This window comes from Rhinatrema bivittatum, chromosome 1, assembly GCF_901001135.1.
Source record: "Rhinatrema bivittatum chromosome 1, aRhiBiv1.1, whole genome shotgun sequence".
NCBI lineage: Eukaryota > Metazoa > Chordata > Amphibia > Gymnophiona > Rhinatrematidae > Rhinatrema > Rhinatrema bivittatum.
Window position 1 is genome coordinate 747,404,482 of NC_042615.1, and position 27,677 is coordinate 747,432,158.

A 27,677-nucleotide genomic window follows, 5' to 3' on the forward strand; every position below is an offset into this window, starting at 1 on the left:
GAAACCTTTTAAAGATGAACTATCAAAGGCAGAGTCCACTCATGTTTAGCACTATGAATTGATTAACTTTTGGAACAGACGCCATTCCTCTCTATTAAAGAGGGAGTTCATTACAATCTTTGGTGCAGAAGTACATTGGTGCCATAACATCACAAAGCTTTGATGCTAAAAGGATGAAACAGGTCAGCACAAAATATGATGCCATCAGCAAAATCTCTGTTTGGGGTAGACAAAACAATGGCAGACCTGTTGGTGCCAAAATTGTCTTGGTTCCAGAACAAGACCTTTGATACAGATGAAATATAAGCATGATATTTAATTGATAATTCATAAAGTTCCAGTATCCATGCCAGTTCTATTAACAAAATCAGATGACCGTTCAACAATTCTTCCCCCACCAACAGAAGATAAAATGCGGTTGGAATTTGCAAAGAACTATTTTGCAAATTTGCCAAAATTGCTGACGACTCCTCAAGTAGAAGTAAGTCTCCCATTTTGGATGTGATGGCATCCAGATTAAGCACTCAATCCATTATTTCTCCTTATCAGGCAAAAGATGAGATGGTTCAGACACAGAGCTGTTCTCAGTCTATGAATCGGTGGCTTCCAAGGATAGATCACTGCCAGAAGACCCTTTGATTATAATGTCTGGGCAGTTTCTCAAGAGGGTTCAGAATTTTACTCTGCTTCATTCTCCTATCTCTTGAATGATGACCTAGCAACAGATCTTTTATCAGATTTATCATCTCAGTATCCTAAGAGCACATCACATCTTGAAGACAGCTACCCAGCAGCTTTTGTTCAGAAAAGAGCAAGTGAAATACCCTTTAATCTTTAACAAGAAGCAGATCCTTGAAAGAGTGGATTTGGGCTCCATAAATACATTGAGACAACCAAGCAGGTAATAGCAGTTCCGGTTACTTTACTTTTACAACAACTTCAAACCAGAATGTAGCAGACTACCTTTCTCATAGCAAAGAAATTAAACATCAAATATTAGTAGTAGTGGAGTCATCATTAAAAAAAGCAAAGCGTTTAAAGACACTTTCCAGTACTTTTCCAACTGAGGATGCAAGGATGTTAGATAATATAGCAGAGAAGATTTTCCAGTCAGCTAAGCTTAATTCTTGGAAAGCCTGTCACCATATGGTTAACATATGCATTCTTCACTGCAAACTTAGGGGTAGATTTTCAAATAGCGCGAATTGGCCTACTTTTGCTTGCGCATCAGGCGCAAGCAAAAGTAAGCTGGATTTTAGTAGATACGCGCGGAGCCGCGCGTATCTGCTAAAAACCTGGATCGGCGCGTGCAAGGCTATTGATTTTGTATAGCCGGCGCGCGCCGAGCCGCGCAGCCTACCCCCATTCCCTCCGAGGCCGCTCCGAAATCGGAGCGGCCAAGGAGGGAACTTCCTTTTGCCCTCCCCTCACCTTCCCCTACCTAACCCGGCCCTGTCTAAGCCCCCCCTTACCTTTGTCGGGGGATTTACGCCTCCCAGAGGGAGGCGTAAATCCCCTGACAAAGGTAAGGACCACCCCGGGCCGTAGCCACGCCCCGTACCCACCCCCAAAACACTGCCGACACGCCCCGAAAACGCCGCTGCGCTCGGTCCCGCCCCGACACGCCCCCCCTCCGAAAAACCCGGGACTTACGTGAGTCCCGGGGCTCTGCGCGCGCCGGTAGGCCTATGTAAAATAGGCTCACCGGCGCGCAGGGCCCTGCTCGCCTAAATCCGCCCGGATTTGGGCGGATTTAGGCGAGCAGGGCTCTGAAAATCCGCCCCTTAAGCTTTAGCAGAAGCCATATCTGTTAATAAGATGGAATGATTCCTATTAATAATTCAAGAAACTAAGGAATGTGGCAAGCATCTTATTATATTTGTCTTTGATTCTTATGACCCTTCCTCTAGAACAGTGGTTCTCAACCTTTTTCCCATTGTGACACATCTGGCAGACCATGCTCACATGTGTGACACACTGCTCATTACAATTCACGTCGGAAATAAGAAATAAAGGCCTAGTATTATTTTTATTGTTAAGAATGACACAAGGGAAAGATACGTATTCTGTGTGAACAGAAATTGCATAAATAGTAAACAGCCCACACCAAAACAGCACCAATTTCCAGCACTAAAACAGTAACCACCTTACCTAAGCAAAAGCAACACTGAAAATATTACACCAGGCCTTAAAATACCAATACATCTCCTATTAGGAAAATGGACCAAGTCAGGCTGTTAAAGAGCCCTACACAGAAACTACACGCCATCAGAAAACCTCATCTGAATAACATGTGCTGACCCTCACCTAACAAAGAATAAAGAGACCAAAACGCATAACTAGAAGCATGCAGACAAAAACTGAATTGGAAACCGCAACAAGCCAGAGTATCTGTATGCAGTGTAATAAAGGAAGAAAAGAAACATCACCAGTCCTTATAAAACAAATCAAGAAATATAAAAGCAATAGCAGTAAAAACCATACTAACAAAAAGAACAGATTATTTTAAAATAGCCGATGAATGGAATATCCAGTAATTAAAAACTCATACCAAAAATTTCTAGATACCAATAAAATATTTAAAAATAGCAGACACAAAGACCCAGTAATGAAAAATAATGATACAAAAAAATGTTTGCTCTGCATATCTCAGGTGCCCTGAGATTGTTTTGAATTAGCAGGAGGTATGGTTTGCTTGCAGCTTTCTCCTCTCTCTCTCACACTGACTCTCAATCGCTCACATATACACATGCCTTTTCTCTCTCTTTATATAGGCTCTTAATTACACATTTACATACATGCTGTCTATCTTTTCAGGCTTACACACACAGGCTTTCAATCACACTCATACATGCTGTCTTTTTCTCTCACACAGACTCTCATTCATATGCTTACAAACATGCTCTCTCTCTTTCTCTCATATACACACATGCTATCAATCACATACTCACATGCTCCCTCACCTAAACCAGCTCTCAGTAACACACAGGCACACATGTATTTGATGGGGGGGAAAGGCTGATGTGCACGGAGCAGGAGAGGGACCTTGGGGTGATGGTGTCTAATGATCTGAAGTCGGCGAAACAATGCGACAAGGCGATAGCTAAAGCCAGAAGAATGCTGGGCTGCATAGAGAGAGGAATATCGAGTAAGAAAAGGGAAGTGATTATTCCCTTGTACAGGTCCTTGGTGAGGCCTCACCTGGAGTACTGTATTCAGTTCTGGAGACCGTATCTTCAAAAAAACAAAGACAAGATGGAGGCGGTACAGAGAAGGGCGACCAGGAAGGTGGAGGATCTTCATCGGATGACGTACGAGGAGAGATTGAAGAATCTAAATATGTACACCCTGGAGGAAAGGAGGAGCAGAGGTGATATGATACAGACTTTCAGATACTTGAAAGGTGTTAATGATCAAAAGACAACGACAAACCTTTTCCATAGGAAAAAAATCAGCAGAACCAGGGGTCACGATTTGAAGCTCCAGGGAGGAAGATTCAGAACCAATGTCAGGAAGTATTTCTTCACGGAGAGGGTGGTGGATGCCTGGAATGCCCTTCCGGAGGATGTGGTGAAGACCAGAACTGTGAAGGACTTCAAAGGGGCGTGGGATAAACACTGTGGATCCATAAAGTCAAGAGGCTGCCAATGAAGAGTGGGTGACTCGCCAGAATGATGGCTACTGCCTGGAGTCAATACCCTTATTAAATAAACATACACATGCTTACTGTGACTCCAACATCGCTCTAAGCTTCAACAGCAAGAGGAAATGTGGAAAAAAGGATTCACACTCACAAAGAGGGGAGTAGCTGGCTTGTTACGGCGGTTACTACCCCAAATCAAATAAGCCTGATACTTCACTTTCAATGCATATACAGCATAGTTCTCTGATTCAACGGCAGGGGAGAAGAAAAACTGATACTTCACACATCCAGCAGAGCTCTCTGCTTCAACGGCAGGGGAGAAGAAAAGAGGGTTCGCACTCGCAAAGCGGGGAGTAGCTGACTTGTTACGGCGGTTACTACCCCAAACCAAATGTGCCTGATACTTCACTTTCGATGCACATCCAGCATGGCTCTCTGCTTCAACAGCATGGGAGAAGACTGATACTTCACGCATATCCAGCATAGCTCCCTGCTTCAATGGCAGGGGAGAAGAAAAACAACCAATAAGGGCTGTATAACATAGTCTGGGTAAAACAAATAAGCATGGGTGTAGCTTGCTTATTGCGGCGGCTACTACCCCTAACTAATCAAGCTAGATATTTCACTTGGATGCAGCTCCATCACTGCTCTCTACATTAAAGGTGGGGGTGGAAGGGAAATAGAACCAAGAGCTAAGAGAAACAGATAAGTATGAGAGAGAAAATGTGTGAAGCTTGCTGGGCAGACTGGATGGGCCATTTGGTCTTCTTCTGCCGTCATTTCTATGTTTCTATGATCTCTTTCTCTCATTTACACACAGGCTCTCAATCACATACACACATGCTCCCTCACCTAAATCAGCTCTGTCACACAGGCTCTCTCTCTTACTTATACACACAGGCTCTTAATCATACATACATATGATCTCTCTCACACACAAAGGATCTCAATCACACATATATACTTTTTCACACAAACAGGTTTTCAATCACAAACTTACATTCATGCTCTAACACACAGGCTCTCAATCACACACATATCTCTTTCACATATTCACATACATGCTATCTCACACACACACACAGGATCTGAAACACACATGCCTGCTCATTCACTCACTCCCTCCCCCATCTCCTCCAAACTAGCGGCAGCAGCAGTTTCCTCCCAACCTAAAGGCAACAGCAACCTCCTTCATTTTCAGCCCTCGCGGAGAAAGGAGTCCCAGCGGCCGCGGGACTTTTTTACTCCGAGCCGCGCTGCACGTTCTTCAGGCTGCGCCTCTCTTCTTTCCTTCGGGCCGATGCCAAGCGCACTAGCAAGGTCTCTTCTTCCCGCGCACGCACCTGCAGCTCACCACTTCCTGTTCCTGGCCGCGGGGGGGGGGGGGGGGGGGGTGTGTGCGGGAAGAAGAGAGCATGCCGGTGCCGCTGACCCAAGCTGTCCTGTCGCGTTCCACCCGGGCAATCAGCATTTTAAGCCCAGGTGGAGGACCTATTTCACTTAGGTAGGGGGAGCAGCTGGATCAGCGGAGGACCGGGAAGTATTGTGACACACCTGCGTGTTCTTGGCGACACCCTGGTGTGTCGCAACACACCGGTTGAGAACCGCTGCTCTAGAACACACAGTAGGCAGTCACCATTGGAGTCTGGAGACTTGCTTGGCTGCAGGCTTTAGGACTATACGAGGAAATCATAATAAGCTGGCAAATGCCTCATGCACAGTTGACAATCTCATCTGACATAAAAATTTAAAAAACTCTGGATACCATCATAGATTACCATGCTACCCTGCTCAGCCTTTCAGTGAAAATTATAAAACAGGGCTACAGATTAAATTTCAAATGTTCTCCTTTGAGCAGTCCTCCAAAGAAATATTCATGGAAGACCAAGCAGATCTTACACCTTCAGCAGGATCTTCAGTCTCTCTCTTAATGACCAGCACTGTAGAGCTGATCCCATTACAGAAAAAGGACTCTGGATTCTGTTCTTGATACTTTCTTATTCTGAAAAAGACAGGTGGTCTGCAACTTGTTTTGGACCTCAAGAATCTAAAGAAGTTCCTGAAAAAAAGAGAAATTCAGAATGCATGCTCTGGGCACCAATTTTCCCAGTTAGTAAACCAGTTGGCTTGCATCTTTGGATCTTAAAGATGCTTATGCATACATCTTGATTCACAATGCCCACAGGAAATTTTTTCACGTCACCATAGGAGACAGTCATTATCAATACCAAGTTCTTCCTTTTAGTGGCACTCAAGTTTTTACAAAGTGCCTGCTCACCTAAATCTGAACAATGCTTTTACTTTTCCCTGCCTGAATGATTGACTTGTATCAGTTTATTCCTTACAAAAGCCTGTTCTTTTGGTTCAATGATTACTCTCCAATCCCTAGGTTTTCTTATCAATCTCCCAAAATCCACCTTTGCTCCTTCTCCAGTAGTAGACTGTGGGGAGTACCCACAGCAGGCACATTTAAGGGAAAAACATTTCTACCATAACAAAAGGCAGATAAATTATCCAAAATAATGCCACCCATCATAAGTCAGAGATATGTCCCAGTTTGGCTATTCATATAGCAGCAACAGTTCATGTTACCTTTTTGCCTAAATTCGGATGAGACAAGGTCAGTCACATCTGAAGTTCCAGTGGAACCAACATCCTCAACTAATGTCAAAAAAAGTTAAAATATTAGTAAATCTTGTTCACTCTGTGAATTGGTGGTTGGACCATTCGAACCTATTTAAAAAGGTCAGTTTTTTTCACCAGCCACAGTTTCAAGAAATTCTTACAGCAGATGCTTCCAGTCATGGTTGGAGAGCATAGCTGAAAGGCCTCCATGCTCAAGAAATATGGTCATTGAAAGAGATTGCTTCATAAATCTCATCTAGAACCAAGAGCAGTTTTCAGTACTCTGAAAGTGTTCATGCCGTTGCTGAAGAACAAGATTATATTGATCCAGACAACCAGATAGCAATGTTCTATATTAACAAAAGGGAGAAACAGGTTCTTAAAGGATTTGCCTGGAAACCACAAAGATTTGGATATGGGAATATTCTCAAGGAATATTTCTTCTAGCTGTTTACCTTACTTGAGATCAAAATCAGATTGCAGACAATTTAAGTCACTATCTTCAAGTTTGGGGTGCTCTGCAAATACATTTTTACAATATTCTGAAAATCAAGGTTCCAACAGTCTGCTCCATAAGGCCAGCAAAAAACAGAATAGCAGCCAATGGTTTCTCCACTCCATAGAGTCACTGCCTCATTTATGCTTTCCCTGTCAACTCCACTAATGTTCTACAATCCAGAAACTGAGAAGAGAAGTGGGACAAATTTGGTTTCCATGGCTGCTGCACCCAGATGTTCATCAATCAATAAGATTGAGGATAGTCCTATCCCGAATCACTCAGTGCAATAGAAATCTCCTCCATCCCAGCCTTCAGTCTTTGGATCTAACTACTTGGAGGTTGAAAGTCAGCAAGTATCACCTGTGCAGATGCCTATGAAAGAAAATTCTTACTTAAGAAAGTACTCTTCCAGAAAATCTTACAATTTTAAATGGAGAAGATTTACTGTCTGGTGTGCATATTTTAGTCAGGGCCCTTTTAAATGTCCCATTTTCTTTCCTGCAGAAATATGTTAACACTATTGAATTCAGGTCTAAAAACCGACTTTGTCAGAGTTCAGCTTATTACTAAAACAACGTATCACAAACACTGGACAAGCATGCCTATTTTCTCACCAGCCAACAGTTGACAGATTTCTGAAAGGCTTTACGAATCTCAAACATCCAATAAAAGAATGCCTTATCCCTTGGTATCTAAATGTAGTCCTTGCGAATTACCTGAAGAGTAAGTAAATTGAAGACTAGTCTCATATGCTGCTTTTGGTCATCTTTCCCAACAGGGTAGTTTTGAAGGAACATTCAAAATTTCTTCCAAAAGTGGTTTCTCCCTTTCATTTAAACCAATCCATTGTGTTGCCAGTGTTTTTTCCTAGACCAGATGGCTGATAAGGGTGAGCAAGCTATTCATACACTAGTTTGCAAAAGAACTTTATTATTCTGTTTAGACAGAAGAAAATCTTACAGAAAATCTTCACAATGCTTCATCTCTTTCAACTTAGTGCTGCTGCTGATCTTGGAAAGGAATGTGATATATATATTTTTTTTAGCTTTGTAATACGATCTTCCACTCCCCTACTCAGAGCAGAGGATATGGTTGGTTCTAATAGGGATTTTCAATTATTATTTTCTCCAAGGACAAGCAAGAATGGCAGTCTTCACAAGTGGGTGACATAATCTGATGGGAGTCCAACCCAGAACTTTTATCAGTTTCTAGAACTTTGTGCCCTACTGGGCATGTGCAGACTAGCATTATGTTACACATCCATATGGGGGCCCCTTCAACCTCTTCTTTTCTGTAGAGCCCACTGGTAGCAGATCTTCACTCTCCTGTTTTTAAGGATTTTTCAAGTCCTACCCAGGCAGGAATCATTCATTGCAGGACCCTGGTTCAGTGAAAGACATCAACCACTCACGGTATTGGAGTTCATTTCATTGATTTTTTTATCCGCTCATGGATAAACACACCAGAGATTTTAAATGATGCCACCAGTGTGACAGTGTCATGTCTGTCATAGATCCCCATGCCAGATGCATCCTATGACTGGGGGCATTGAATGACATCAGAGGTTGTCATTGTTGCAAGACCATGATCCCTCCAGGGCCAGTGGCCCCAGTTTGAGCTTATGAAAAAGCACTTCGGGATGGACCTGGGAGCCACACTGGACAATGGTGATGCATCAATACTGGGACGGCTTCAGGAAGTACCGTGAATACAAACCTTCGTCATCTTCTCTCATCTAATGAAGCTGAAGGGTTCCGCCTTTTTGGTTCTGGCATTAAAGAGTTCCAATGCCAAGTATAGAGAGAAGGCAAAGAAGCATCAACATTGGTCTCTATTGGTGCACAATAACAGGAGTGAGGACATTGTGCCTGTAGTCAGAAGCCCACTGAAGTTGTCCCACAGAGAAGAGAACTCATCTTCTATGCAGTTCCAGGAACCATGACAGTTTCCAGGGTGCAGGTATCTGCCACTGATACACTTCTGACTTCCCAGAAAGATGTGGCCACCTCTCCTGCCTCCCAATCTGTACTTTCAATAGTAAACACAACAGCTCAAAAAAAACCTTTATTAAACACAATTCCTCAAATAATTACACCACAACAGCTGGCAACGCTGCAGAGAAACACTATCATCATGGGCACTGTATCTTTTAAAGTCCAATATTTTTGTGAATATTTTTTTCAATTGGAATAAAATTTTAAATGACTTAGTCTTTCTTCTTTATCTAATTATAGAAATGATCATGTCAATGAGAACAGTATTAACTTATGCTTGCTACTTAGCTTTTCTGTAGGTGAGAAATTAAACCGGTTTCCTTCGCTGACAACGTTTCGAGAGCATACTTAGCAGCTCTCTGCTTCAGGGGAACTACCATCTTCACAGTACAGATCCTTATTCCTGCAACAACAATGTAGTTAATATATTCAAGCTGGAAGACTTCTCAATCACCAATCATGGATCACAATAGCCCTAACACCAGTCATTGCTCTGTAACCACCAATCACTTATTGCTCATGCACTAAGTCATAAGATGTTAAACCAATCAATGTCCTCATTTTAGCCATTGGGAACTCTAGTGTTTAATTTAAAAATCCACATTTGTTTCTTAATAGCTAATCGCTTTAACCGATCACCTCTTCTAACATTTTCAGGAACAAAATCAATGACAGTCCATCTATTTTGTTGAAAAGCATGGGTCATACTTAAAAAATGAGAAACAAGTGGTGCAGTAAATTTCTCAGTGTTTACATTACTTTTGTGTTCAATTAAACATTTCTTCACAGCACGAGTGATATGCCCAATATATAAGGCCACAAGGACATTCAATCAAATATATAACACAGTTATTGCTGTGCTGCAAAATTCACATGTTCCACAAATGGAATGACCACTTGGCTCAAAATTGATTGACTCTGAAGGTAAAGATGAATGCAGTAGCAAATCTCCCAAATTCTTCCCCCTTGAGAAGACGAACCTGGGTTTTTCTTCTAAAACCTGGTGCATAGATAACACATGCCAATATCTGTAAATGGTATCTTTGGTGCAATTAGATATGATAAAACACAAGTTAGAGGAGTCAATGCATGAGAATTTTTTTTAATCATTTTTATAATGCATTAAAAGGGATTCTCTATCAGAAAATCATGCAGTCAAATAAGCTTGTCTGATAACATTGGGGGGATATCCTCGTTCTAATAAGTGCAGTCTCAAAATTGTGACTGATGTTTAAATTCTTGTAATTCAGAACATATTCATCTCAGTCTAAAAAACTGAATGCTAAACCATCTTTTAATGTTCTCAGGTGATGATCACTTGGCTGCCTGAACTCAGTAGTTTCAATGCGTCCTTTCATTATTCTTAAGGATACATCCAAAAATGACAAACTTCTGATCAGCAGTCATATTAAAAGATTCATTTTTATCTTCAACATTAAGCCAATCAAAAAATGTTTGCAATGTGAAAAAGCAGATTTCCAGACAAAAAATGTCATTTATAAATCTTAGCTAAAAAAATATGTTGAAAAACCATAAAGATGAATAGATTAACTTAGATTCAAATTGGACACCATATAATACCACCAAATTAGGTGCCAAGGGAGAACCCATTGCCAAACCAAAAATTTGAAGATAAAATTCACTGTCAAACGTAAAATAATTAGGAAACAATACTATGTTCCCCAATTCTATTAAAAAATCAGTAGGTATGCGTGATGGGCATGTTCTCTTCTCAGTGATCGCTTGCAAAATGTCCATGTCTGCCTGCTGAAGAACATTTGTGTATAAAGAAACAATGTCCAATTGCACTAACCAACAATCCTCAGGAATAGGCTGCAATTGATTTAATTTATGCAAAAAATCAGAAGAATCTTGAATAAAGGAAGGCAACTTACTAGATTCTTCCTTTAAAAATTGGTCAACAAATTTTGCCAAAGGTTCCAAAACTGAACCACGTCCTGACACAGTAGGGCTTAAAGATGGATTTGTAATGGACTTATGTATCTTTGGTATACCATATAATACAGGAACAACAGGATGTTTAACTTCCAAAAACACATGTTCTTTTTTAGTAAGGAAACCCAAACTGTCAGCTATATCCAAAACAGACTTAATTCTTGAAAACAAATTGGCCGTAGGATCAGAAGGCAGGTTTTTATATTATTTGCTATCATCAAGCTGTATCCGTATATCTGCTGTATATTGACTTCTGTCTCTTAAAACAATTACATTGCCTTTATCGGCAGACCAAATGACCACGTCATGATCCATCTCCAATGACAACGCAGCAGATCAACCACGACTTGAAAAATTAAAATATATTTTCTTATTTTGGGGCTCAATTTGAGAAATGGCCTTCAACACAAGATCTTGAAAAATCTGAATGTCCATCAGTCCGGGGAGATGCCAATTAGAGGTGACTTTCACAACAGACATATCATAAACCTTAGATTCACTGTGTTGAAAAAAACACCTTAAGTTGGCAACAGTTAAATAATCGAAAGAAAGAAAGCCTACACTCAAAAGGATTATGTAAATAAGGTACAAATGACATCCATAAATTGAATATTAATCTCATTAATAGATGATATAATCTCATCTCTGATTAAAACCATTAAATCCATTGAACATTTGTTGAGAATAGTAATCCACTTTTGGACAAACTCATCTTCACTGTACAACCTTGGTTCTTTTGTCATTCGCAAACCCTGAGGAATCATCTGATTCTTAATATACTCAATCATCGTGGCCAAATGTAATTCTGATCTAATCAGTCTCTTTTTTAATTTCTGATATTCATCCCAAGATTTCCTCTTACAGAATTGGTCTGTTGAAAAAGAAGTCTGCTACATAATCAGCGTAAAAACTGAAAGTTTGTTTTAACTCCTCAAAAGCCATGTGATAAATAGTGAATCAACTACTCACACAAACACAGAAAAGGAAGAGCTGAAAACCCCTCATCCAATAGTAAACACAACAGCTCAACAAAACTTTCTTCTTTATTAAACACAGCTCCTCAAATTATTACACCTCAACAGCCAGAAACACTGTGGGGAAACGCTATCATCATGGGAACTGTCTTTTAAAATCCAATATTTTTGTGAAAATGTTTTCAATTGCAATTAAAATTTAAATGCTTGGTGTTTCTTCTTTAATTATAGAAATGATCATGTCTATGAAAAAAGTATTAACTTATGCTTGCTACCTAGCTTTTCTTAGCGAAGCCAAATTTCATCATTAAAAGACATTTCAGTACAAATTGTACATCTTTGTTTGTTATATATTTGATTGAATATCCTTGTGGCCTTATATATATTGGACATATCACTCGTGCTGTGAAGAAATGTTTAATTGAACACAAAAGTAATGTAAACACTGAGAAATTTACTACACCACTTGTTTCTCATTTTTTAAGTATGACCCATGCTTTTCAACAAACTAGATGGACTGTCATCGATTTTGTTCTTGAAAATGTTAGAGGTGGTGATCGGTTAAAGCGATTTAACTATTAAGAAACAAATGTGGATTTTTAAATTAAACACTAGAGTTCCCAATGGCTAAAATGAGGACATTGATTGGTTTAACATCTTATGACTTAGTGCATGAGCAATAAGAGCTTGAATATATTAACTACATTGTCGTTGCAGGAATAAGGATCTGTACTGTGAAGATGGTAGTTCCCCTGAAGCAGAGAGCTGCTAAGTATGTTCTCAAAACACTGTCAGCGTCGGGTAACTGGTTGAATTTCTCTCCTACAGAAAAGCTAAGTACCAAGCATAAGTTAATCCTCTTTTCATCGACATGATCGTTTCTATAATTAAATAAAGAAGATAGACTAAGTCACTTAAATTTTAATTGCAGTTAAAAAAAAATTTCACAAAATATTGGACTTTAAAAGACAGAATTATCTTAATGATAGTGTTTCTCTGTACTGTTTCCAGCTGTTGAGGTGAAATTATTTGAGGAGCTGTGTTTAATAAAGTTTTTTGAGCTGTTGTGTTTACTATTTTATGTGAGGTTTACAGCTCTTCCTTTTGTGTGTTTATGTGAGTATTTGATTACCAGTCTGTACTGGCATTGACAGTAGTGAGGAGGAACTGGACAAGAAGATCCAGCAGGGCCTAGATAAGGTGATGCAAAGCATCACTGCTCCAGCATCAAGAGCTTCTATGATGATGCAGACCGATGTCTAGCCACTGCTCAAATCCTTATAGTTACCTGGCAGCCATGTTTCAGCATCAGTACCAACACTGGTTTCCCAAGGGAAATCGGTGTTAATGGTGACTGCACAGATTTGTGATCTCCAGCCCATCGAGTGTGGGAGGAAGCCTCCTCGAGTTACAGGAACTCCTCAGGTTCCAGGCCCTCTTGCTGAGGCCTTGACTCTAAGATGAGTACCATCTGGGTCATTGCCACAGGCGTACAACTACCTTTTTTGAATTCAGGATAAATCATGTCCACTTTCTTATTTATAGGAGCCCAGAAAAGGGTTTTTCCTACATCAGCTGCACTTCCTGAAGGATTTTGTGCACTGGGACTGCTGCAGTCTCCTTAGGAGGTTCCATGAACTAGATGTTAACTAGCATTTTGTTTCTGATTTCATCCTCCTTCAGCAAAGGAAATGGAATGGCCATTGCCATTCTCTGCACAAAAACAGCAAAGGAGAGGTCATCCAGTGGGGTCTTCCTTCTTTCTGGTAGAGAAAAGGGATTGGAGGGGAGACCTGTAGATTCATTTTGTTCAGAGACATCTCCAGATCTATAACTACACCACCCAGGAATATTCACAGTTCAAACTCAACTTACTGCACCAATCTGTAATGATAGAATTTGTTCTCAAGAGCCAAAAGATCTAGAACCCATTCTTCAATGCCCCTTGGGAAGGATTCCAGAACCTTGGATACTTCTGGGAGGAAGGTGTTTCAAGGAGCTATGTTTAAATGCCTGCACAGCTTCTTAGCAGCTCTTTACTCAGGAGGTGGTCAAGTACCTTCCTTAGATGCAGAGAGACAACCTTCAGTCACTGGTGGATAAGGGAATGGCATGGAATGTAGAAAATAAATGGTCAGTTTGACCTTCAACATTTTCATGATGGCATTGAGAATCCCTGCTGTGGGGAATGGCACCTGGAAACCAACCTGGCTGCGGGCTTCAGACTAGCTTCCCTGGCAAATCTCTGTTCTCTTTCTATAGAAGATATCTGCAAGGCTGCTAATTGATCTTTTGTGCATACTTTTACAACTCATTACTGCATAGAAAACACCTTTCATCAGCATAGCAGTTTGACAGGCATTTATTAAAAACGTATTTAACTAATCTCTTTAACTTTATCCTCCAGCCATGAACAATAAATATGGATTTCATAACACATCCGCAATGTTCAGATAAATTAATCAAATGCAACCCTTTGCTTGGGAGTCCCTACTTGTGTGGCTGATGATATCCTACTTGTCCACATATGAAGCAAAGTTACTTACCTGAACAAGGTGTTTTCCACAGCAAGAAGGATAAATCAGCCACATAATCACTCCCATTTCCCTTTAAAATTGAAGAATAAGGAAATAGACTTTTGCAGCAAACAGCTATACAGGAATGCTCACCAATGCTGAGAAAAACCTTCTTAGTTTGTCTGAGCTCTGAGAGAGCTTTTCATTCTGGCACAGTTGGGATAGCATCACCCGCTTGTGTAGCTGATTTATCCTGCTGTCTATGGAGACCTCCTTTTGCAAATAACTTTGCTATCCAGTGATTTCCATGGTATTCATTGCCTCATAATTACAGGTGAAAATAGCAGATCATGTGGAAAATTGAATTCAGCTGATTTCTGCGAATAAACTAACTTCAGAAAAAGTCTACAATGCAGACAAAACTGAATTATTCTCAACATGTAGGCTATGCCATCACCATTGCCTGCAGCAATAAGAGATCTGCATATGGGGTGAAGGAAAGCAAAGAGGCCAGCTGTCTTGATACAACATAGTACCATAATAAATTATGGCAGGAAAAAGAAAAGAATGGCCCATCTAGTTTGCCCAGCAAGGTTGTTAGGGCTGTAACTGCTGCTCCGTGCAAGTTACCACCATGCCCCTTTTAGAAATGCAATATCATTTCAGTGCGGTTTTGGGTTAAACCACTGTTCCATGCACATCACCCCAGGTAGTTTCCGTCGTCTGGCCAGTAAAGGATCCTCTGTGTTTATCCCACGTTGTTTTGAATTATGCTACTTTCTTTGTCTCCACCATCACTTAAAATAGCCATAAAACAGAACTAGTCAAGCAATGCAGTGCAAATAAGAAATAATTCAATAAAATAAGCGAAACAACATTTCAGAAATGCATATTAAAAGTAAGAAACTGGTAAAATCATTAGGAAAAATGTATTTGAAATAGATATCTTTTTAGCTTTTTCCCCAAAAAATTATAGTCCATTGCCTGAAGCTTGTGAGGCAAACTGTTCCATAGAACTGACCCTGCTATTAAAAAAAAAAAAAAGCATGGCTACAGGTAACTTGAAGATGACATTCTTTAAAAGAGGAAACATTAAAGAGCTGCCTATCTGCAGAATGGAGTGACCTGTATGTTATATATTTAGGAAATTGAGCTGCAAAAGAGCCTTATAAAATGGAGTGAGCATCAGGGGGTGTACATTCTTCGCGCCACATGTCTGTGTTTGAGGTAATGTTTGTTTGACACAAATGCAACTTCTTTAGAAGAATGTACACCCCCTGATGCAGGTTTCCGAAACATGGCTCTGTGTCGGGGTTTCTGCAATATTTACGATTTTGAGATAAGTATTCACGCGTTTAAGGTGAAGTTCGCATAAATTAAAAAATGAAAAAAATTGACTTTGGCTGATGATTAAATATAAGAAAATGAAGGCTTTTGTCTACAGCTGGAAGTGTCTATTATGACTGGCCACATTGATGGTAATAAATTGAGTACATGAGGCTTTTATTATTGAGTAATTCCCATTATCCAGAAAAATTACCTGCAATGGTCTTGATCCTAACCATTTTGGAGAAAAGGAACTCTACTATGTGTAGGCATTTTACCTTTCTTTTAGTAGATCTAAATTTAAAACCTATTTATTTCACCAGAACTTCCTGACATATAATGTAATCTTTTTGTTTTTTTGCGTTCCAAGTATCTTGTAATTCGGAACCATCACCATACTATGTGAATGTTTTACTGTAAGGCACTCAGTCAGGGCCTTATATAGAAACTATGAAAAAGTTTTTATCAGTGCAATCTTTCTGAGGAATAAAGGTGTTGGTACTCATGTGCAGGATGTATGTTTTTGGGGTTTTTTTGTTTTTAAGAGACCACAGGGCAAATCAAGCATGTGGATGGAAAAGGAGCTGATACTTAGTACTGGCAAGTATCCCCTGAAAAAAGCCCAGCTTTTTATAGATCAATCAATGCTATGAAAAATGTGCAATCTTAATTTTTTTAAAAGCCAGTTAACTTTAGTGGTAAGCAAATCATATTTACAAAACTACATTTGTATTTAAAATAAAGCACATAATAGCATATAGTTAACACTGCCCAGCTATCTATTTCGTGTATGTGCTGATGCTTAAAATCATAGTACGATTCTTGTATTGCTCAATGAATTGAACATTTGCATAATTATTCTTATGTGTGGGCATTGTACTTTGATTTTCTTTTTAGGAATACAATGTGAAGTATGTTGAACTGATTGAAGAACAGCTTAATGAAGCACTTACCACATATCGTAAACCCATTGACGGTGATAACTATGTTCGTAGGAGCAACCAAAGGTATCTAGAAAAAAAAGCATTACAGTAGTGAAGAAAAGCCTCTCTGACATACTTCAGTGGTAAATAATGTTGTGTGGCACTCCACAGTTCATCATAGAAACAAATTAATTGTTGCTTTATCTCTGTATTCATTATAGAGTGACAGTATAAGATGAATCGTTGCCCAGTGAAAAGGAGTATTATTTACTTATGACTTCCTCTGTATAAACTGAGCTATTTTCTTGTCTTTCTAAACCAGATTGCAGCGGCCACATGTCTACCTGCCAGTACACCTTTATGGCCAGCTAGTGCACCATAAAACTGGCTGTCATTTGTTGGAAGTACAGGTGAGAACATTTGAGAAACAATCATATCATATACTTTTGTCCAAAAAACCTTGCAGGACAAAATATTAGACATAAGAATATGTATTCAGACTCAATGTGAGGTAAAAAAGAGAGAAATCTGCAAGCTACTGCAGGATCGCAAGAGGAAAAAACTAAGACATACAAGTAGTAATTTAAACAAAAGGGTTTTGTTTTTTTTTAAGGTACTCATGGTAGGGGATAAGAATATGTCAGTTGTGTAGAGCAGTGAGAAAAATATGTGGAGCCAGATGAAATGTGTATATGGAATTAATGGAAAGAAAATATATAACCAGAGAGCTGAAGAATAAATATTAAAGATGGACACAAAAATAATTTAGGATTCAAACCCTAAATCCCACTCTTATTTTAGGGAATTTTCCCCAAGCAGGAGTTATTGAATTTATATTTCTGGACCTTGATATTAAGAATCCTTGAAACTGGGGAATAATGGCAACATATTCAATGTTTTATGAACTTTGTCACTTTCTCTGATTTTAAGGGTGTTTATTTGAAGTGATGTGTCGAATTTTGGTAAACTTTGAAGTCTGAAAGTTACATACCATTGACTTGGAATGGGGCACTGATTAAACTGGTGTTATTTTCTCAGATGACAAGCAAGCATGAATTAGCTATAATGCCTAGTCAATGAAATCAGATGGTACAGACACTGATCCAGCTCTCAGAGCGCAGTACTTTACTGAGCATGTGTGGGAATTTCTGCGTGCACACACTGCCTTAATGAACCCCTTAGTCTTTCTTTGAACAACTGTACAAGCTATGTCTCCGTTCTCTCAAAAAAATGTTTAACTTTTTATTTTCATACATTTTCACAATTTAAGTCACAAACAGGCAGCTTTGGATATCGTGAAGGAGGAATTGGTTAAAATGGATATCTCAACAAAAAGATTGAATTTTTTGCTTTCGATTGTAGAGATGGCACTTACAATGAATATTTTCAGTTATAAAACTGAATATTTTTTACAGACTAAAGGTATTCCGATGGGGTCCCCAATGGCCCCGAGTGTTGCCTGTCTGTATGTGGCATATTTTGAGGAGAGGTTTATTTATAGTTCCCCCTTGTTTCAGAATATTATACATTGGCGTCGATTTATAGATGACTTATTCTTTATTTGGAAAGGAAATGCTGATGATTTGCATAGTTTTTTGAGGTTGTTGAATTCCAGTGATTCGAATCTGGTATTTACTGTAGTTTGTAACAAACAATTGACGGTATTTTTGGATATGAAGGTGTCCATTCATGAATATAGAGTGGTTACTAGTGTGCATAGGAAAATAACTGATCGGAATACTTTGTTACACTATGGGAGTTTTCATCCTAAGACACTCAAAGATAATATTCCAACGGGACAATTTTTACGATACAGACGGCTATGCAGTTCCATTATGGAATTTAAAGTTCAGGCTCAGCAATTATCTGAAAGATTTATAGCTAGGGGGTATAGTAGGGGTACAGTCAAGAGGGCGTATAAACGTGCACTCTATTCAAATAGAGATAACCTTTTATTAACAAATATTAAGGAGAGACCTAGTCGCCCGATTTGCTCTATTCCTTACTCTACAAAGCTGACTGATGTCAAGAAAGTTATTTTGAAACATTGGCATATCATGGCCTCAAATCCATGCTTTAAGGAGAACCCCATTTTTGCAGTTAAAAGGCGCCAATCTCTACGTGAACAGTTGGGTAATAAGAATGACCCGAGAGATGATGATCAGGATTTTGGTCAAGTTGCATGTGGATCATGTTCGGTGTGTTCATTGGTTATGAATTGCCAATACTTCCAACATCCTCATTTGAAACATCGGTACAAAATTCCTGGTAAATTTACGTGTAATTCAAGTGGTGTTGTGTATGCCATAGTGTGCCCGTGTAATTTAATTTATGTGGGTCAAACAGCACGCTCAATTCGATTGAGAATCATTGAGCACCGCAGCCGCATTAAATCACGCCGGGAGCATGCCCCCCTGGTAGATCATTGGGTAAGGTTTAATCATTCACTCAATGACATTTGTTTTGTTGTAGTTAAACAGTTAAAATTAAGATTTGGGGGAGATTTATCTGGTGCTTAGAAAGGTGGAGCAGCGGTTTATTTACAATTGGTGGACTATGATTCCATTTGGCCTTAATGGCCCTATAGAATGGCACGCATTTTTTTGATTGAACTTTAGAGTGCGCTTTAACTATGGTATGATTACGGGGTTGTATGCAATGATTGGTGAGCATATATAAAGTTTTGTGGGTTTCAAGATGACATCTGTTGCCTGACGTACGACGTTGCGTTGGATTACGTGTGAGTATCACGCTTGGGTGGCGTCCGTGCTAGTAGGGAGTGCTGAAAAGAAAGGTAAGGTTTTGGATTTAAATGGTTTTTTTAAATGTGCTTGTATAAATTCTTTTTAGAAATTGAGAAGCACAGCATGTAGGGACAAGGAGGATAAGAATAAAGTATTTAGGAATTTGTAAACATCTTTTAACTAAAATTTAGTAGGAATTCAGACATTTGACATTGTTTGTAAACATATTCATGTATTTAAGTGAAAATTTATGTGAAACATTGTTTGTGCATATACATGTTTTTATATGATGGAATGTATGTGAGGATGGAGTGAATGTGCTAGTTTAGCTTTTATTGTGTTTAAGTAGGGAAGTTTGTTGTGACTTCAATAAACGGTTACACATTAATTTATATGTGATCTCTCTATTGAGTACCGTATTTTTCGCTCCATAAGACGCACTTTTTTTCCGCCAAAAGTGGGGGGAAAATGTATGTGCGTCTTATGGAGTGAATATAAAAAAAAAAAAACAAAAATCTAACAAACCCCCCCCCCTGCTGACTCCCCCAAGACCTGCCGACTTAATTTACTGCAACCCCCCACCCTCCTGACCCCCCCAAGACCTGCCGACTTAATTTACTGCAACCCCCCACCCTCCTGACCCCCCCAAGACCTGCCAAACGTCCCTGGTGGTCCAGCGGGGGTCCGGGAACGATCTCCTGGGCTTCGGCCGTCAGCTGCCAGTAAACAAAATGGCGCCAACGGCCCTTTGCCCTCACTATGTCACTGAGACCGACCAATAGCAGCGGTCGGTCCCAGTGACATAGTGAGGGCAAAGGGCCGTCGGCGCCATTTTGATTACTGGCAGCCGACGGCCCACGCCCAGGAGATCGTTCCCGGACCCCCGCTGGACCACCAGGGACGTTTGGCAGGTCTTGGGGGGGGGGTCAGGAGGGTGGGGGGTTGCAGTAAATTAAGTCGGCAGGTCTTGTGGGGGTTGTTAATTTAAAGGGTTGGGATGGGGGGGGTTTTTTTGGGGGGAGGGGTTCCCAGAGAAAGAAAAGTTTTCTGATCTGGGGAGTGGACCGAAATGGCCCTCCCCAGACCCGAAAACAAAATGGGGAGAAAAAAAAAAAGCTATGCACTCCCCTAATTTGCTCCATAAGACGCCCAGACGCAGAGCCGGTTTAGCACAATTTTTTTTTTTTTTTATTTTCCCCCTCTGAATCCTAGGTGCATCTTATGGTCAGGTGCGTCTTATGGAGCGAAAAATACGGTAAGTGGCATAATGGCAGCATGTATATGTTAAAAAGGGTCGCAAACAGGGCTGATCCCTGCGGAACCCCTGTTTTGAGATTGATTTTTTCTGATAATGTGTTATTGATCTGAACTTGGAAAAACCTGTTTATTAGATATGAGCTGAACCAGTTTAATGTTTTGCCTTGTAGTCCGATTTCTTCTAGTGTATTTAGTAGTATTTTGTGGTTAACTGTGTTGAAGGCTGCCGATAGGTCGAGCATTATTAGAATATAGTGTTTACCGCTATCAAAGCCTCTTAGAATGTTATCTGTTAGAGAGAGGAGCAATGTGTCTCATGAGAGGAACAATGTGTCTCATTTACCCAATGAGACACATTGTTTCTCCAAATCAGAAATATGTTCTAAATTTCCCTTTATAGCTGTATCGTGTCCCAGGACCTGAGTTTGAATTTGATCAGCAGCTGCAGTTACATTTTCTAATTTTGACCCAAGAGACTATTCCAGTTCCTTAATAGCAGTCCAGTGTGTCTCCATGGTAATCTGAGCTGGTCTCTCAGGAAGGTTAGAAGATAGCATAATACCAAAGGTTGGTGTCACCAAAACATCATTGGTGACACCAGCCAAAACCTGAGGAGCCATCAAAACAGGTTCCCCCACCACAGGAGAAACCTTCAAAGCACTTGTAGGCTAAATTGGGATCTCCTGAGAACCTGATGAAAGCACAGAATCCAAACTAGGTGGTGAGCGGAAATCATGGCTGAGGGAAGTGAAATTCCCCCAAAGAAGCGGCAAGGGCCCCCATGCCAAGCTGAGACAGCCCTGATGGTGTACTGGAACTCAAAGGCCACATAAACCCATCGATGGTTGGTTGGGACATAGAAGAGGGAACTGCAGAGTTTGGAGGGGGAAATGAACAGTCCCCTTTCTCTTCTTCCCCATACAACCAAACAAAATGTGAGCAGAACAAAGAAATTACCAGAGAGAGAGGGGGGGACTTATTTATGGAGATCTTCAAAAAGAGCAGTGGCAGAATGTATAGAATCTCAGCAACTCAGCAAAGCCATGCACCCAGCTTCGGCAATGCACCAGCAGCGGTTGTGCATCGCTGCGGGCCCAAAGAAGGCTCCTTCTGGTGACCCAGAAGGATGATGTCAAGACACCCGGGGCTGGCTAGGGAAAGGAATCGTGTCAGGGCTGGATTGAAGCAGCATTCCTCTGTAGATCAGGACATCCACTCTGCAGCCCTTGTCTCAAAATTTTTGGCTTTCATGACCTTATCTGCTTCCTTGCTGCTGCTTCAGCAGCCCCTCAAATGGAACTTCAAAATTCTAAAAAAAAAAAAAAAAAAGGCATATGGGAAAACTCAAGAAGCTTGCAGTCAGCAGTTTTAAGGCTTGCATCTATGAGCATCTGATCTTCATCACGGATATGTGTTTCATTTGCTACTGCTGCCAGGACCTGGGCCATGACTCCTTCAACTGTTACAGCTGTGGTTGGATGTCCCCTAGAGCACAGCAGTACTGCACCTGGAAAATGGAGGTCCTAAGAAATGCAGTACTTTTCAATATTTTGTAGGCGATATTGCAGAAGGACTATCAAGAGAGATTTATCTTTTTGCAGATGATGCCACAATCTGTAACAGGATACCTCAGGAAGGTGTGGAAACCATGAGGAGGGATTTAGCAAAGCATTTATTTATTTATTTATTTAACAGTTTTTTATACCGACCTTCATAGTAAATAACCATATCGAATCGGTTTACATTTAACAAGGATATAACTGGAGAAACAATTTAAGTAAACGATGGATAACAATAGGTAGGAATAAGTCAAAGTTACAATCAACAGGGAAATAGAACTTGGAAGCTTGCAACAAGCTAGAAAGAAGATAAAGGCCGGAATAAATATAAAGCATGAAGGATGATCAGCTCAGGTTTAATTATGAAAAATGCAGAGTCGTACGTTTGGCCTGCAAAAACCCAAAAGAGTGGTACTGTATAGTGGCAAAATTCTTCTGTGTGCAAAATAAGAACGAGATCTGGGGGTGATCATATCTGATCTCAATGTGGCCATTAAACTTCAAGTTCCTTCTGATAGTGATATCTGCTTTTCAGATTAATCAAGCTTTTGTGTTACTTGCATTCTTTTCAAGACCACATGCGTCAAGAAGCGAACAGGCTCTGTACTCCTTGGACTGTAAGAGAGCCATGGCTTATTACCTAATGAGAATTTGATCTCATTTACAAGCTTCTCAACTGTTTGTGTCCTTTGATCCCAGTAAATAGGAAGTGTCAGTTGGCAAATGAACTCACTGTCCAATTGGCTACTAGCCCATGTAGCACACTGTTATATGCTGGCAAGTTTACAGATTAGTCTCTGTCAAAGCTCATCAAATGAGAGCCATGGAGACTTCAGATATTCATCTTATGGCCACTTCTTTTGAAGACATTTGCAAAGCTACTACTTGGTCAGCTGTTCACACCTTCACTTCTCACTACTGTATGGACATCATGTCCTAAAGAGACAGTAATTTTGGACAAGCAGTTTGAAATGCAAAAACTCAACAGCAGAAAAAGACCATTTGGCCCATCTTGTCGGCTCATCCGTAGATCTGCTTAGCTGTACAGTCCCTACTACTCACTCAGAGATCCCCATGCATGCTTGTCCCATGCATTCTTGAATTCAAATACTGTCTTCTCTTCCACCACCTCCACTGTGAGGCTGTTTCATGTACCCATTACCCTTTCAGTAAATACTTCCTTAGATTACTCCTCAGTGTACCCTATTTCACCCTCATCCCATGACCCCTGGTCTGATACCTCATCCCATGAGCCAAGTCTCTATTCTGAGGTATATCTGCCTCCTATGCAGTGATACCTGAGAGGTATTTACATGTTGCTATCATATCTTTGTGGCCTATTCTCCCAATAGTCCAATGTCAACATGGTGGGGCCAGGCTGCCTTTAAGTAGTTACTCCACTTTACAGCCCTCCCCATGAGTTTTGGCTAATTCATGCCTACTTGTTGACAGAAAGAAACAAGTTTGCTCATATGTAAACAGAGTTCTCCATAGGTAGCATGATTAATTTACCATACTTAATACCCACTAAAAGTCATGGGATAGGAGGCGATGTCCTTTCGTGGATTACAAGCTGGTTAAAAGACAGGAAACAGAGAATAGGATTAAATGGTCAATTTTCTCAGTGGAAAAGGGTAAACAGTGGAGTGCCTCAGGGATCTGTACTTGGACCGGTGCTTTTCAATATATATATATAAATGATCTGGAAAGGAATACGACGAGTGAGGTTATCAAATTTGCAGATGATACAAAATTATTCAGAGTAGTTAAATCACAAGCAGACTGTGATACATTGCAGGAGGACCTTGCAAGACTTGAAGATTGGGCATCCAAATGGCAGATGAAATTTAATGTGAACAAGTGCAAGGTGTTGCATATAGGGAAAAATAACCGTTGCTGTAGTTACACGATGTTAGGTCCATATTAGGAGCTACCACCCAGGAAAAAGATCTAGGCATCATAGTGGATAATACTTTAAAATCGTCAGCTCAGTGTGCTGCAGCAGTCAAAAAAGCAAATAGAATGTTAGGAATTATTAGGAAGGGAATGGTTAATAGAACGGAAAATGTCATAATGCCTCTATATCGCTCCATGGTGAGACCACACCTTGAATACTGTGTACAATTCTGGTCGCCGCATCTCAAAAAAGATATAGTTGCGATGGAGAAAGTACAGAGAAGGGCAACCAAAATGATAAAGGGGATGGAACAGCTTCCCTATGAGGAAAGGCTGAAGAGATTAGGGCTGTTCAGCTTGGAGAAGAGAAGGCTGAGGGGGGATATGATAGAGGTCTTTAAGATCATGAGAGGTCTTGAACGAGTAGATGTGACTCGGTTATTTTCATTTTCGAATAATAGAAGGACTAGGGGGCATTCCATGAAGTTAGCAAGTAGCACATTTAAGACTAATCGGAGAAAATTCTTTTTCACTCAATGCACAATAAAGCTCTGGAATTTGTTGCCAGAGTATGTGGTTAGTGCAGTTAGTGTAGCTAGGTTCAAAAAAGGTTTGGATAAGTTCTTGGAGGAGAAGTCCATTAATGGCTATTAATCAATTTTACTTAGGGAATAGCCATTGCTATTAATTGCATCAGTAGCATGGGATCTTCTTAGTGTTTGGGTAATTGCCAGATTCTTGTGGCCTGGTTTTGGCCTCTGTTGGAAACAGGATGCTGGGCTTGATGGACCCTTGGTCTGACCCAGCATGGCAATTTCTTTGTTCTTATGCCTCCCTGGAGAGTTGACTACCTCGCTTAAGATTAAGCTCTGGAAGAGACTGTAGGGGTGTTACCACTGCAAATCGGGCTTACCCTGCAAAACACTGGAGCAGTGCAAAGCAGCAGCGACATCAGCCGACCCACGTGGCACTTTGGCTCCGCCCCCCTCGGCACGTCAGCACACCTCCTGATGGTCCCCATGGTAGCGCGGGAAACCGGGGCTATTTAAACCCGGCCTCTAGATACAAACTTTGCCTCTACTACAGCCTTGCTTGTGCTGGTGTTGTCTCTGTTGGATTTGCCTTTGTCATGACCCGGACTGGACTTTGGATTTCTCTTGCCTGCTGCTTGCCTTTGACCCGGACTGGACTTTGGATTTCTCTTGCTTGCTGCCTGCCTATAACCCGGACTGCCTTGGATTCCTCTTGCCTGCCTTTGACCCGGACTGGACTTTGGACTTCTCTTGCTTGCTGCCTGCCTACGACCCGGATTCCTGCTGCCTGCCCTTGTCCTGGACTGGATTGGCGTCATTACCCTCCTTGCCGGCATCTGACCTTGGCTTGGCTCAGGTAAGGCTGTCTTTCTATCATTGGGTTCACACAAACATAACAAGGAGCTCATAAGACAATGCACTTCCGCAAGGAACTCCTACTCTATGAAATCTTTACTGAACTCTGAGAACTGGACCCACATTGGCATTATAGGAAGATGTCACCCATACATTCTGGCTAATTCTTCCTGCTGTCTACAGACAACCCTGTTACTGATATGCAATCTTGCTTTCCTGGGAAAGAGAAATTGTGACAGTGGTCCTCCAGATTTCACTTTTGTTTCTTAAGAGATGCTTGCAATATGTCCGCCTTCATATGAGCCTACTGACAGTAACATTGATGAATATTAGTTTTTGAAATCCTCCAGCCACTCTGTTTTTATTTTATTTTGCTTGGGAATTTCAATATTATAAGAAACGATGTCAATGGAAAAATGACTTTGCTGTACCACACAGGGAAAAAAATCAGTAGAAAAGTAATTTTTCCACTGATTTCTTTTGTTCTAACATTAAAATTCCCAGGCAAAATTTAAAAAAAATGAAAATGAAGGTCCCTATTTATATTCCACCTTTCAAGTTGCCTGAAAGGGGATTACATTTGGGTACTATAGATATTTCCCTATCCCTAGAAGGTGGATAGTCTGTGTCTATGGGAAAAATGTTTAATAATTGAGGCCCTAAGTTTGTATCTTAAGAAATGGAGTATGAAGTAACTTGCCCAAGGTGAAAAGAAGAGTCAGTGGGTTTTGAACCCTGGCTACCTTGGTTCACAGTCTGCTGCTCTAACAACTAGGCTACTCTTCCACTCCCCCAATTAGCCATTCCCTCTATTTTGAATGTAATAGAATTATATGCATGAATTAGATACATATAAAGTATGGCAGCTAAGGTTCAATACAAAAAATGTCATGCATTTTGGGTGCAGAAATGTAAGGGATCAATGTACTAAATGTGCCATTAGAATTAATATATGCACAGAGGACTCTTGTCTGGTGGTGCTGTTCATGACCATGTTGAGGGACTGTCATTCCATCTGTCAGCGCTGATGTCATCACAACGCCAAGGGAGACCTTAAAAACAGTTGCAGGCAGCGTCTCATTGGAGATCCTTGTCTTGTGGTGCTGTTTGCGGCCTTCTTTGTCGTTCTCTCTGCTGGCACTGACATCATAGAAACATGACGGCAGGAAAAGACCTTCCTGTTCGTACCCCAGATCAGTCCAGATGCATGGGTTTTGCCTCCCAATCAGCAGATGGAGACAGAGAAGAAAATCTTTACTGACACTGCTACTTAACCTAGTGTGCTACCTGCAGTCCCTCTTTATTTCTCTGTCTCTGGCAGATGGTAGAGGTGTAAAACCTGCAGCCTGGAGATTTAACAATAAATAAATAAATAAAGGAGATATTTTCTCCTGAGAGCGTTAGGTGCTGTGGAGGACCATCCCCCTGCTAGTACAGAGCAAGCACAGGGGTTGGTGAACCCTATCCTTGTCTCGGCCCATGGGCAGTGAGGAGGCAAAGCCAGTGGTCTGGTTCCCTCGTTTTCCCCACAGTGAGAAGACTGAAAGCCAATGGTCTGTTTCCTTGTGTTCCTTATGGAGATTGCACTCATTCTCCCCCTCCAATAGCTGACAGATCAAGGAATTACTTCTGCTTTATTTCTTCTCATTTAAAAAAAAAAAAAAAAAGGTGGCTGAGGAGGACTACTTAAGTGTCTAGGGCAAGGATGGCAAACTCCAGTCCTCGAGAGCCGCAAACAGGCCAGGTTTTCAGGATATCCACAATGAATATGCATGAGAAAGATCTGCATGCATTGCCTCCACTGGATGCAAATCTTTCTCATGCATGCTCATTGTGGATATCCTGAAAACCTGGCCTGTTTGCAGCACTCGAGGACTGGAGTTCACCATTCCTGGTCTAGGGCCATGTGAAGAAGCTTGAGGCTTCGGCTGCTGGGAAGGCCAGGCTCTGGTTCTTACCACCGCAAGCCATTTTGTGGGAATTCTACTCAGCCTGGTAGTGTGGATGCACAGGCCAGATGCTGCTAGGGCCGTGAGTAGAGACTTGAGGCATTGACTGCAAGGAAGACAGGGTCCAGTTCCTACTACTGCGAACTGTTTCGGGGGAAACTCACTCAGCCCAGGTAGCACAGATGCATAGGTTGGACTCAGTGTTTATCTTTGTGAGGGGGCGGGGGGCAGAATTCCTCTGATGCCATGTAGTGCGTTTGACTTGGATGCATAGGCCGGGGTGCTTTCATGTTGGGCACACAGGCCAAGGCCGGAGTTTACCTCCACAGTGATGAGTCCCTAGACCGAGTAGTGTGTCCAAATTAGGGGCACATTTAGCGATCTCTTGAGTGTGGGAAACTGCCGAGCCTGTTCAGTTCAAAAGAGCG

The 27,677-nt window shown here is 40.9% G+C and overlaps 1 protein-coding gene across 1 annotated transcript in view; it reads left to right on the forward strand.

Annotated features, from left to right (window-relative positions):
- The window catches only part of RICTOR (RPTOR independent companion of MTOR complex 2), a 663,554-nt gene that overhangs the window by 391,263 nt on the left and 244,614 nt on the right, over nucleotides 1–27,677 (forward strand). Inside the window, 2 exon segments of the mRNA XM_029578377.1 lie at nucleotides 16,431–16,540; nucleotides 16,779–16,866. Coding sequence (XP_029434237.1) covers nucleotides 16,431–16,540; nucleotides 16,779–16,866 — 198 coding nt within the window.